The sequence below is a fragment of the Sinocyclocheilus anshuiensis genome, unplaced genomic scaffold, assembly GCF_001515605.1.
Source record: "Sinocyclocheilus anshuiensis isolate Anshui unplaced genomic scaffold, SAMN03320099.WGS_v1.1 scaffold477, whole genome shotgun sequence".
In the NCBI taxonomy this organism is placed as follows: Eukaryota; Metazoa; Chordata; class Actinopteri; order Cypriniformes; family Cyprinidae; genus Sinocyclocheilus; species Sinocyclocheilus anshuiensis.
Genome location: NW_015536549.1, coordinates 682,284 through 694,856, shown reverse-complemented (window position 1 = coordinate 694,856; position 12,573 = coordinate 682,284). Strand labels below are relative to the sequence as shown.

Genomic DNA, 12,573 nt, shown 5'->3' with positions numbered 1-12,573 from the left:
TGTGTGTGTGTGTGTGTGTGTGTGTGTGTGTGTGTGTGTGTGTGTGTGTGTGTGTGTGTTTTCTTTTGGGGAGCTATAGCTGATGCTAAATGAAAGGTTTATGTTCTGCTGTCCTCTGAGGATGTATAGAATTATTGTTTTCATTGATACTTTGACCAGTGAAACTACTGTAAGTAAATCTGACATTGCTGGTTAATATTTGAAATAACATTTGGGTAAAAAAACAAATTCTGTCCTCTGAAAAAGATCAGATGATTCTGTGAACTATTTCAATTGTAATGATGCACTAAACTCAAAAGATTCAGGAATAATTGTCACCCAACTGCAAACTGAATGGAAGTGGACACATTTTTATTGAACTCATGTGTTTCCTACATGGCTTTTTGTATCACTTATTAAGCATTGCCATAACCACTGCTAGCCAAAGACGAAATGCGAACACTGCCAGTCGATTATAATTCTTATGGTTGTGATATCAGTTTTGTATTGTGGTAAACCATATGAGATGTTGTGCATCAAAAAGTAGTTCCAGTGTGGTGAGGAGACATCTTTTATGTAAGCTTTTTCCGTACCAACATGGTCACAGTTTGATTATTTGTATGCTTGATGAGTGTTGCAATATATTTATAATCAGTTTTAAGTTAATGAAAAAAAATGTGATGATTTATAATGTACATTTTTGCGAGACAGCTATAACTACTTGTCTTTCATACATTTTCATACATAGTCTCTGAATTTCAAACAGCATATTTAGGAGGAAAGCATCTGTTTTTCACCTCTTAATCATAATGCTTCTATAGCAGAGAGTGAAGACTGTCATTTTAACTTACAATGATTTTATTATAATTAATATCCATTGTTGTCATCAAAAAAAGAATACACCAGGGCTGTTTTAGCTGATATTTTTATTTTGCTTATTTTTTCAGCTTTTAGTTTATTTCGATACTCTTACAGCAGCATGCATCCTTGTATTTTTGCAAGCACAATCTTTCAGCTGTAACTAAAATCAAATGAAAAGATGGGTCTGTCTTCACAATCTCTCTTCTTATTTACTCTTTAAACGAAAAGTGTTAATGCTAATGAAAAAACGATGTACAGATAGCAGGTGTTGTGTTTGTGAGTAACATTTTAGTTGACTTTAGGTTTATTTTTTGCTTAAACACATTTGATGCAAAAATGTAAATGTTTGTATTTTGGATTACAAATCTAACACAGAAGAAAGGGAAAGCTACATGTGAATTGTGGTTGCAAAAGAGTGCTATCCTCATCGAAAATGTGGTGTTACTATGTTAATGTACGATCCTTTTGTCCTTTAATATTAATGAAATGTCAATCTTCTCAAAATGATCTTTTGACACACAGTGTCTTACTTTGCTGTCTTTAGTTCTTGACTCTCAGAGCTGACTGAATACTTCATCGAGTAGACTATCAAGTGGCACACAACAAATGTAGTTAATTAAAAAATTAAACACTTCCTGAACCAATATCACCGTATATGGATGCTGAGCACAAATTTGCCCCATCCAGTGCTTTTTGTAATGCATTGCCAATTGTCTTGCCTGCATGCTGCTTTTGTTTTGCACTGTAAATAGTTTAATTTTGTACATTTTAAATATGTTAAAGAATGGTTCATTTATTGTACTAATTATTTATGTACAAGTTGGAGACTTTTGCTTTTAAATGAGCAGTATTATGGTAGATGAAGGGCATGTTTGATTAGTTACAATCCACAGTCTTACATATGTGAATTCTGTGGAAATAATGTAACTTAAGACGCTTTCGTGAATATGGAATGTGATCGGTTTTATTTACAGTAGGTATATATTTCTGCTCATAACACTTTCATCCCCAGGGTTTGTGCCCATTTGACAGGACTTGTTGGGTGACGGTGGTTTTGGGTCGATATTGTGAACTGATCTGGTTGGGGAGGATTTGGAGACGAGGGGGACATGTTAATATTCTCATCAACACCCTAAATAGGGGTTCTGTTATGAGATGAACCCTCAAAATGTAGGGTTTTTATTGTGTACATTTTTTATTTATTTATTTTTTATTTTTTTACTTTTTCAAATACAGAACTGGAATAATACACAAGCCCTGACATCATTTCTTCATGGCGGGGAAAACTGTCGACTTGATTGCTTGCTAAACCCATGATGTTAAGTGCTTGATATCTTTGCATCTTTTCTATCGCCTATCTTGATGTTGTATCCCTTTTTAAATACTTGACTGTGACATTGTTTGTAGTTGATAGATGGTTGTACTTTTGAGTAAGTAAAGACGTAAAGAAAAATAGAAAAAACTTGTGGTTCTGTGATTAACTAGAGATATAAAAAGAGAGAAAATGTCTCCGAGTTCCCCCTTTGACAGTAGTTTGTAAATGTTGAGTGTATTCCTATGATGGTTCCACTGATGATCTCATTTGTGTTTCTGTATACGCTTTGGTGATCCTGTCATATTTGGGTTTTATAAACCACGCTTGTTTTTAAAACCTTCATTTTGTGTCAGCCTTTTTATTTATTCAAAAACAAGAGACTGACTAAAGTAACTGATACATTCACTTGCTGAATATTCAGTTGTGACCATTCTTTTTTCAAAATGACACCAAAATGTATTACTAAAGCAAGAGTAAACATGATATTTGTAATGTAATTTCTCATTGGACTGGTGAACTTTTACCTTCTACAATAAACTAATACCCCATAAACAAACCTCAGATACAAATGAATAATACCGTAGATGATGTATACTTTATACAATAAAATATAATAATAAATAACTAAAAGGTTTGTTTTTCTTTTTAAACAAAGATAGTTTTCCCATTTCCAGCTTTACAGTTGTCAAATATTTATCACATTACATTATAGTTTTATCAGAATTACTGGTCAAAGCAATCAATGAGCCATAAAACGTTTTAAATCAATGCGAAACAACTTTCTGTAACATTCTTCCAGTGAACAAAAGCGTATGCAGAATCCCATTCATGCCTGCGGCCGCTGAGATTCCGTACACTCCGCCCTCTTTCGGTTTGTGCGCATGCGCTTTTCAATTCTCCACAACTCCCTCCGTTTCCGGACGCTAGGATCGAGCGCACAGCTGCCGCCGAATTTAAAGAGACATACACCATTCGTTTAAATACGACCATTGGAAAAAAAAAATACGTACATTGTTTCTGGTTCTCTTCGTGGTTATCGATGGGGGCTCGCTATTGATCCGTACGCTTTATGGTGTAGTTTTAGTAGGGATTGAGAAGTCCGAACACACTTGGCTTGAGCTGGAAGTCTATGCTGGAGTAACTGGGTGGCCGTCCGTAAAGTAGACTGGACTTGTGGGGGGAAGAGAGCTGGGTGGCCCCCCGATACGAACTGAATTTTGCACGCCAGAACAAACTGCAAACACGGAGGGACGGTAAATCATCGTGGCTTTGGTGGCTGTTGGTGGGGAAGGAAACGCACCATGGCGAAAATTCAGGCTCGCAGCAGCACTGCGAAGCAAATCAACCAGATCCAAGACAAGGCCTATGTGGTTCAGAAGCAAGTCCAGCAGCAGCACTTTCAAAAACTAAAGGTAAGAAGCATTGCAGCAAGTGCATGTGTTTCTTCTCTCTTACAACGCATTGTGTATTAGGAAGTGCTGTGCTGTTCATATGCATATGGGGCATATATCAAAGCATTCACACTTGAGTGTGTGTAAGTTAAATGGATTTGAAAATCGTACGCACTTATTTACACCATTTCAAGCTGCAAAAGTCGATTTATTATCGCTTAACTCACCGATTCCGGTTCAAAGCAATGCAAGTTTACCAGTCAACATGGTGAAAGTGTATCTGCTGAATTAAAGTCGAATGTTTCCCCCTTACGCGGTCGGGTTTTCACCTCTGTTCTTTGTTAAGACCAAAACCGGTGGATATTTATTGTGGCTCCGCCAAAAATCACACTTTACACTCCGTTTGTTTAAGATTAAACCGGTTTATTTGATATGACTGACTGATAAGAGAAATAAAGGGGGTTTTGCTCAGCTAACAGCTGCTTTTGTCTTAAATGTGTCCCTTTTCGTTTTAGCCCGACCTTTGAAAGTGTATGTTAAGCATAGCTGAAGCGTTTCTCTGTTAAAAAGCAGTTTGAATCGTGTTTTGTTTGTTTTTGTTGTGAAATCGTAGCGGGGTTCTTGTGTGTTGTGACTAGCACTAGTGCTAACGCAGCAAAGCTAAACGAGTCAGTGAGCCTTTATTTCCCTCACTGAATATTAATAAAACCACAAAGAGAATATAAACCGGCTGTTTTTCTCCTAAGCCGCTTGATTTGGTCAGTTTTCTTCATCGCAGTGGTTGGATAGGACATTGCAACTGTTCTTTTGATCTTGAATATTTATTTTATGCGTGCGTTCTTTTCTCGTTGGGTTTTTGTTCTTGTGAACAGAGGAAAAATCGAATAACTTTCGTTTTGTATATGTGTAGTTTAGATTTCACAGTGCTTTCTTGTTTCTCTTGCATAATTCAAAGAATGTAGACAATGTATTACTTTAATAGTAGAAGCAAATGCGAAGTCATTCAATGTGATGTGGCTCCTCATTCAATAGAAATGGACTTGATGTCCCACACATCTGTTCTTTCACGAGCCAAAAAAATAAAAAATCATAATACCACCATGGTATTTTGGATATGTACCATGGCGTTCTTCAAAGTACCTTAGAAAAAAGTACTGTGGCAGTACTATGGTGTAGTTTTTTGTATCATATGCTAATAGTACCCTCGTATCTTTGCGTTATGCCCCATAGTGCTTCCATGAATACTATGGTTTTACCATTGTACTTGTCAAAATGTACCTTTTTTTAACTGATGTAAATACATGTTATTTCCGTCCCATACCTTGTACCATGGTACCACCACAGTACTTTTCGGTAAGCATTCTGTCACTGTATACATGCTTATTATGGTTTATATTGTTTGTAAACATAATTTAGGTTAATAATATTTATTCCTGTTGCAGGTGGAGGATGCCTTATCTTACTTGGACCAAGTCAAAATACGGTTCGGAAATGATCCGGGAATATACAATAAGTTTCTGGATATCATGAAAGAGTTTAAGTCTCAAAGGTATGTAGGTGTCTGTTCACTTTAAATGTGTGCTGATGCACAAAAAGCATTGTGTGATTGTATTTCCGATATCCACAGCATTGACACACCAGGAGTTATCAACAGAGTTTCTCAGCTCTTCCATGGGCATCCTGACCTTGTCCTGGGGTTTAATGCCTTTCTACCGCCTGGCTATCGGATCGAAATTCCCAAGAATGGAATGGCATTTCTACAGTCCCCACTGTCCTCACAGGTGGGACTTTTGGTGCTTCAATTTACTACTTGTTTGCACTGGTGTCTGTGTTTTGTTCTTCATTTTCACTGTTTCAGTTCGTCAACCATGAAAAGGTCATCACTGAACCATATTCACAACTAATTTTACTTGAGTGACCTTTCTGAATGAAGCAAGGTATTTAGAGAAAAACAATTTAGGGTAGATCTTTATTTTTAGCTAACAGGAATTGAATAGATTGTGTGAAGCAAGTGTTGGGTACTAGAATGCAAGTTTGCTAAAACAATGCCTAAATAGCTGTTTGGCATTTTTTTTTTTTTTTGCATTTCCATTAGTCCACATGGACTTTCTGGCAGAAGACAAAAGAAGAGGCGGAGCAAGTAATTTAATTTTAATGAGTGATTGCAAAGACAAATATTTTTTTTATTTGGAATAATGTGATGAATCGTGCACAATAAGACAGGAATGTGTATTAAGAGTAAATAGGGTTAATATTGATTTCATGTTGACTTTGGCCCTGTCCCAAATGGGCCCCTTGCTGGCTTCCTTCGAGTTCACACTTTGGTGACGTCATGCCACATATACTGTCAGGGAGTAGTCCAATGACAATAGCTTTGTGTTTTAGAATAAATGGACAGTTATTTAATGTAAATGTGTAAGAGCTTTATTATTGCATGTAATTTTGATTGTCATAGTCAACATTTATAGTTGTAATAACACAATAATAATAATAAATTCATTACATTCATGTACAACTATTCTGGATATTTTCATTCAAAGGAACTTTACACAGAGTTTTACAGTGAGTTTCTGAAAAAACATATGATACTGAAAACTGGAGTAATGGCTGCTGAAAATTCAGTTTTGCCATCACAGGAATACATTTCATTTTGAAATATATTCAAATAGAAAAGTTATTTTAAATTGTAACATTATTTCAGAATATTACTGTATTTTTGATCTAATAAATGCAGCCTTGTTAACCATTAAAAATCTTAAAAAGAAATGAATAAAAAAAAAAATACAGACCTTAGTTTTGAGCAATAGTGTAAATGTCATCAAAACCACAATAATAAATTAATTTTGTTATAAAATATTGTTGCATCTCCGTTATGCATTCCTGTTCTCCTGTTGAACTGAACATATGTAGGGATGTTGGCTTTCTTTGTATATTAAAGTAAGGCTATTCTTTGGTATATTTTCCCTCAGGTCTCTCCAGGACCAGGAAGGAGCACGGGCAGCTCTGTGGTTAGTGCTTCTTCGTCAGCAGTGGCTGAAGCAGGGCCGGCTCCAAATGAAGCTGTGACCTCTCCGGAGAGTGTCGCTTCATCATCTGGACCTCCTGAACAATCAAGCAGGTTGTCACTTCCTCTGCCCAGCCGAGAGAGCCAATCACAGCCGGCCACCACTTCGATATCCCCTCCCACCTCAGAGCCCAGCCCTGTGGAGTTTGACAGCGCCATCAGTTACGTCAATAAGATCAAAAACCGATTTTTGGACAACCCAGAAACCTACCGGGCCTTTCTGGAAATTCTACATACATACCAGGTGAGAGCAATAGAGAAACCGCATTTTTATTTCGTTTTTCCTCTAGACTTCACCCTACCTAGACATTTAATAAGAAAACAAAGCTATGTAGGAATATACTTTTCTTCTTGTGGATATCTTGCGTTTCAGCAAGCCAATCAGATTGGAGCTTGTGATTTATAGCAGGCGGCTGCCTTTTTCCGTGCAGTACGTATCAGACTGTCAATGAACGGACTGTGTGCCATCTGTGGGTGTTCTGCCTGAGGCTGAGACTAGGCTACTACCTACTGGCACTAAAGGAAATAGACTCTCTGACTGTTTTCGTACCCATCCTGTGAACTTATCGATGTTCATTGATTTGTGCGTCCTGTGTCCATCTGCAGAAGGAGCAGCTGGAGGTGAAGGAGAGCAGAGGGCGTAGCACTGGAGGAATGACCGAAGATGAGGTTTTCTCTAAAGTGGCAAGCCTTTTCAAAGGCCAAGAGGATCTGCTTGCAGAGTTTGGCCAGTTTTTGCCTGACGCAAAGAGATCTCTGGTTAGAAAATGACCTTTGACTACTTTTTAAAAATTTGTTGTTGCTTTGCGCTTGTATCAATTTGCAATTAAATTATTTTCTCTTAAATATTTACACTACCGTTCGAATGTTTGGGGTCAGTAAGTTTTGCTTGTTTGTTTATGTTTTGTTTTGTTTTTTAAAAATGAGCTTTTATTCAGCAAGGATGTAGCATATCAAAAGTGACAGTAAAACAAATAAAAAAAAATGTCAAGTCTTCCCAAAATAAATATTAGGCAGCACAACTGTTTTCAACATTGATAATAAGAAGAAATGAATGTTTCTTGAGCACCAAATCAGCATATCAGAATGATTTCTGAAGGATCATCTGACACTGAAGACTGGAGTAATGGCTGCTAAAAATTTAAGTTTTGCCAACACAGGAATAAATTACATTTTAAAATATATTAAAATAGGAAACAGTTGTTTTAAATTGTAATAATAATTTACAATATTATTATTATTATTATTATTTGGATCAAACAAATGAAGCCTTGGTGAAACTTAATTTGAGAATCATTAAAAAAACTTGCTGACCCCAAACCTTTGAAAAGTAGAGTGAATTTTAATATATATATATAAATGTATGTACAAATATGTACTTTGTCTTTGATTCCAGTTTACTGGAGGCTCTTTGCCTGGCAAAGACAATCTGAAGAAAGCAGAGGACGAGGAAATGAATAAACAGAACAAGAAGAGGCCTAGACCCATGTTATTGCCTCACATGACCCCACTTCTGAAGGTCAGAGTTCACTTGTGCCAAAGCAAGTCCCATATGCTTCATTGCCTCTGTATCCTAAAGACCTGGAAAGTTGAAATATCTCCCAGTATATGCAGGTTACTTGTGCTTAAACAATTTATCTTTTTTTTATCCACATAGAAAAAAATGAAGTATTCCTATTCCAAGGACCCATCTTTTGCCTCTGTGGGAAAGCATGGAGTTTTGCGGGAATTCACATTCTTTGACAAGGTACGTTTCATTGACAAAATTGCTTTGAAATGCAAGTGCTAGTAAGTCAGCCATTGCCATAGGATTTATTATGTAGTCTCAGCCATTGAACAATTTCATTTATTTTTTTTAGGTTCGCTGTCTGCTCAGGAGTCAGGAGGTGTACGAGAATTTCTTACGCTGCATAGCTCTGTTCAATCAGGAGGTGGTTTCAGGGGCCGAACTCCTGCAACTTGTGACTCCATTCTTGGGGTAAGAAAGATTTAAATAGGGCATGTTTATTTAATCCTGTTTGTTTTCATATGGTGCATTTCGCAGTCCTTTCATGTCGGTCATGAGTCATATGCCACTGGTGCCTCATTCTGTAGGAAGTTTCCAGAACTGTACACCCAGTTTAAGTCATTTTTGGGTGATAAAGAGCTGTCTCATGCCATCACGGGCTTCTCTGAGCGCTACATGGAAGGTGGAGGCAGAGAAGTGGATTACGCCTCCTGTAAACGCCTGGGTTCCAGCTACAGAGCACTGCCCAAGACCTACCAGCAGCCCAAATGCAGTGGCCGAACTGCTATATGCAAAGAGGTACTGCATTTTCATCAGATACAGATAAAATTGTGATGTTATAGAAGAAATAGAATGTTTGTACTATTATTAATATAATTATTAATGTCATATATAATTGTTAGCATCTATAGATATTATATGTATATATTATACATATTATTTCACCTCAGAAGTATGATAAAAATATAAGAGAAATTATGCAAATCTGGGATAATGGTACAAATCAGCAGAAGCCCAAATCTCCATGAATCATTTGGAAATTGGGGTGTTTCAGCCCCCACACTGCTCTTTTTTTTTTCAGCTCAATTTGAATGGAAGCACTTATCTCAAATAGCTCTTTTTCCAGGGTGCCTGGAGAACCCGGAGGTGTCGTCGCCAAACGCTTGTTTGTAAACAGTAATTTTATATGTAGAAAATAAGCTAGATATTTGTGCCAAATTAGAAGTGGCTGGTGTACAAGACATCTAAAGTTCAGCCTGATATTGCTAAGGCTTAAGTCATGGAGTCAGAAAGCTGATGGTACAAGTGGTTTAAGCTCATTGTTTTGTTTTAGGTGCTGAATGATACCTGGGTCTCATTCCCTTCCTGGTCAGAAGATTCCACTTTTGTGAGTTCCAAGAAAACACCATATGAAGAGCAGCTTCATCGCTGTGAGGATGAGAGGTTTGAGGTAAGATGATCTCTTTGAAAAATATTGGGAGATTTAGGTTTCCAGTGAAACTCAGTTGAGATTGATATTGATTTTTTTTTTTCTTTGTAGCTGGATGTTGTGCTTGAGACTAATTTGGCAACGATAAGAGTTTTGGAAAGTGTGCAGAAGAAATTGTCCCGCCTTTCGCCAGAGGATCAAGAGCGCTTCCGATTGGATGACTGTCTGGGTGGAACTTCTGAGGTCATCCAGCGTCGAGCGATCTATCGTATCTACGGCGACAAGGCTCCAGAGATCATAGAGGGGTTGAAGAGGAGTCCAGCCACTGCAGTTCCTGTCGTACTCAAAAGGTTTAAAAAAGTCATATTTGACTTTCCTCTCACCTAAATGAGAATCGGGGTATCTCTACAGTTTCATTTGACAGCAAAAATAATAGAATAGTTCAGGTGTCAGCAGCCTATTTATTTTGCATTTGCTGCTCTTAGCTTTCAGCGGAAAAAATCATTGAGATTTACAAGTCAGTATACAGAGTTAATCAAACCAGTATAGTTAATCAAAAATGCAGTCATTTGTGTTTATAAAGTTTTAAGAGTTCTTCATTCTAGCAGAAATGACATTTTGATTGAAGAATAAATGGATGATTTTCTTGCCATAGATTGAAAGCTAAAGAGGAGGAGTGGAGGGAGGCCCAGCAGGGCTTCAACAAAATCTGGAGAGAGCAATATGAGAAGGCGTATCTGAAATCACTGGACCACCAGGGTGTCAACTTCAAACAGAACGACATGAAGGCTCTTCGTTCCAAGAGTCTTCTCAATGAAATAGAGAGCATCTATGACGAGGTGAGTTTAGCTGTTCTTCTGTTTCTGATGGCCTAACAACGCATTCTCTGGATCCTGAAAAGAGCTGGTTTCATAACTATTAATCTGTCCCTTATTTTGAGCCATTTTGAGTTGTAATTTCATACACTACATTGTTTTGACAGTAGGAGTAATAATTTAGCTCTGTCATTTGAGTTTATCTAAATGACTTGACTTAATGTAGTCACAATTGAGATTAATAAAGGACTAAAATTGTGGACGAGTGACAAATGTGAGTTCAGTGAACATTCAACTCATTAATTCAGTCACGGTGACATTTGATTTGAAAAAAATCAAAAGACTAAATCATTGCATCTATAACAGCATTTAAGTTGCCATTTTATTATTCAGTAGAATAGTTTTATTAAGCCCTGATTTGCACCTTTTTTCTTTTATTTTTCTCCCACAATGTAAAAAAATACAGCAGGTGTTTCAGTCACCCAATTTAATGAACAACATCTCATTAATTATTCCGCTCTACTACATATCATATCTCTTTTTTTACTCCCCAAATCCTCTCTCACTTCTTTCTCCTTCTCTTTTTCACAGGGTGATTTTACAACGTTATTTTCTTTAAAAAAAATTTAACTTTCGATCCCTATTAGCATCCCTAGCTTTGAGAAATGTTTCTTAGGGAACGCAATAGACCAGATATGCTTTTTTTTTATTAGCCAAAATAGCATTTGGAATTATTTGTTTGTTTTTACAATAACACCGTCTTCTGGATGGGTTGAACTGAGACAAGTACAGTCCCATGTAACATCAGTTTAAGTTAGGAGTAGCACATAGATCTGTTTCTTTATTGTCTGAATAAACTTGACATGAACAATAAGAACTCAACACATTTTCTTCATCGTCACCATTTTAATTCTGCATTCCTATTCAATAAAAACAGAGTACAGCATGTGAAATCTCATCTTAGGTCGCTTGCTACAAGAGTCTCATGTGTCTTGCAGATAATTAGTGCTTTTGTTTTTTTCCCCGCTACAGCAGCAGGAGCAGAGCACAGAAGAGGGCTGCGTGGGCCAGCAAGGTCGTGACAGCTCGGGCACAGGTTCGACCAGCGAACCCCACATGATCTTCACTTACGAAGACAAACAGATCCTGGAGGACGCCGCCTCCCTCATCATCTACCATGTCAAGCGGCAGCCCACCATCCACAAGGACGACAAGGACCACATCAAGCGTATCATCCAGCACTTTGTCCCCGACCTCTTTTTCGCCCGTCGTGGAGAGCTTAGCGAGACAGAAGAGTTCACGGACGAGGAGGCCGAAGGTGAGGACAGCGCAGTCACAGGAGGCGGAGTCTCAACAACAGGCGGCCAGCAACAGCTGAATGGCGATTTCAGACGAAGACGATGCACTTCCCCTCAGAGCATGGACACCTCTATGGCCTCCCGTGGCATGAATCCAGAAGGAGAGCCAGTGGATCTGCGGGACCCAGAGGCTGAGCACCAGAAGGAGCTGGATGGAGTCTACAACCTGTTCTTCGTCAATAATAACTGGTACTTCTTCCTACGGCTGCATCAGACTCTGTGCTCACGGCTGCTGAAGGTTTACAGGCAGGCCGAGAGACAGTTACTGGAGCACAGGGCCGAGCAGAATCGGGAACGGCTGCTCATGGGAGAGGGGCGCAGAGAAAAGGCAAACGACCTGGCCATGGAGCTGCGTCTAAAACAGCCTAGTGAGTACATTTCCTGAACGATGCACATGTACACTTCCACCTACACAAGTTTTGCATTGGATATTCCACTCAGATTTGCTTTGGGATAGTTAGAAGTCTAGTTTTAGAACTAAATTAGCAGGCTTGCACAATTTTTTACAAGTAATGTCTGTTGTATCAGGTGAGGTGGAGTTAGAGGAATATTACCCAGCGTTCTTAGACATGGTACGCAGTCTACTGGATGGAAACCTGGAGTCCACGCAGTACGAGGACACACTGAGAGAGATGTTCACCATCCATGCTTACATCGGGTTTACCATCGACAAGCTCATTCAGAACATCGTAAGACAGGTGGGTCGATGAGTTGTATTACACTGAGCTAAGATTCTTGGGGCATTTGTATACTTTCAAAGGGGCCATACATTTTACAACAGTTTCTTAAAGGGGTCATATGATGCTGCTAAAAAGAACATTATTTTGTGTATTTGGTGTAATGAAATGTGTTTA

General features: G+C 38.2%; 1 protein-coding gene across 2 annotated transcripts in view; it reads left to right on the top strand.

Annotated features, from left to right (window-relative positions):
• The first annotated feature begins 2,995 nt into the window (after positions 1 to 2,995).
• Positions 2,996 to 12,573, top strand: part of LOC107699271 (paired amphipathic helix protein Sin3b-like) — a 13,896-nt gene continuing 4,318 nt past the window's right edge. The window contains exons 1-15 of one of the 2 annotated variants that reach the window (XM_016500485.1): positions 2,996 to 3,567; positions 4,891 to 4,899; positions 4,989 to 5,095; positions 5,174 to 5,327; positions 6,516 to 6,854; positions 7,217 to 7,369; positions 8,007 to 8,129; positions 8,268 to 8,357; positions 8,470 to 8,588; positions 8,705 to 8,915; positions 9,451 to 9,567; positions 9,658 to 9,896; positions 10,202 to 10,385; positions 11,394 to 12,087; positions 12,248 to 12,417. In XM_016500485.1, the coding sequence (XP_016355971.1) occupies positions 3,457 to 3,567; positions 4,891 to 4,899; positions 4,989 to 5,095; positions 5,174 to 5,327; positions 6,516 to 6,854; positions 7,217 to 7,369; positions 8,007 to 8,129; positions 8,268 to 8,357; positions 8,470 to 8,588; positions 8,705 to 8,915; positions 9,451 to 9,567; positions 9,658 to 9,896; positions 10,202 to 10,385; positions 11,394 to 12,087; positions 12,248 to 12,417 (2,820 nt within the window). In that variant the 5' untranslated portion in view covers positions 2,996 to 3,456. The remainder of the gene's footprint in view (positions 3,568 to 4,890; positions 4,900 to 4,988; positions 5,096 to 5,173; positions 5,328 to 6,515; positions 6,855 to 7,216; positions 7,370 to 8,006; positions 8,130 to 8,267; positions 8,358 to 8,469; positions 8,589 to 8,704; positions 8,916 to 9,450; positions 9,568 to 9,657; positions 9,897 to 10,201; positions 10,386 to 11,393; positions 12,088 to 12,247; positions 12,418 to 12,573) is intronic. The other variant, XM_016500492.1, reaches the window with a different exon arrangement.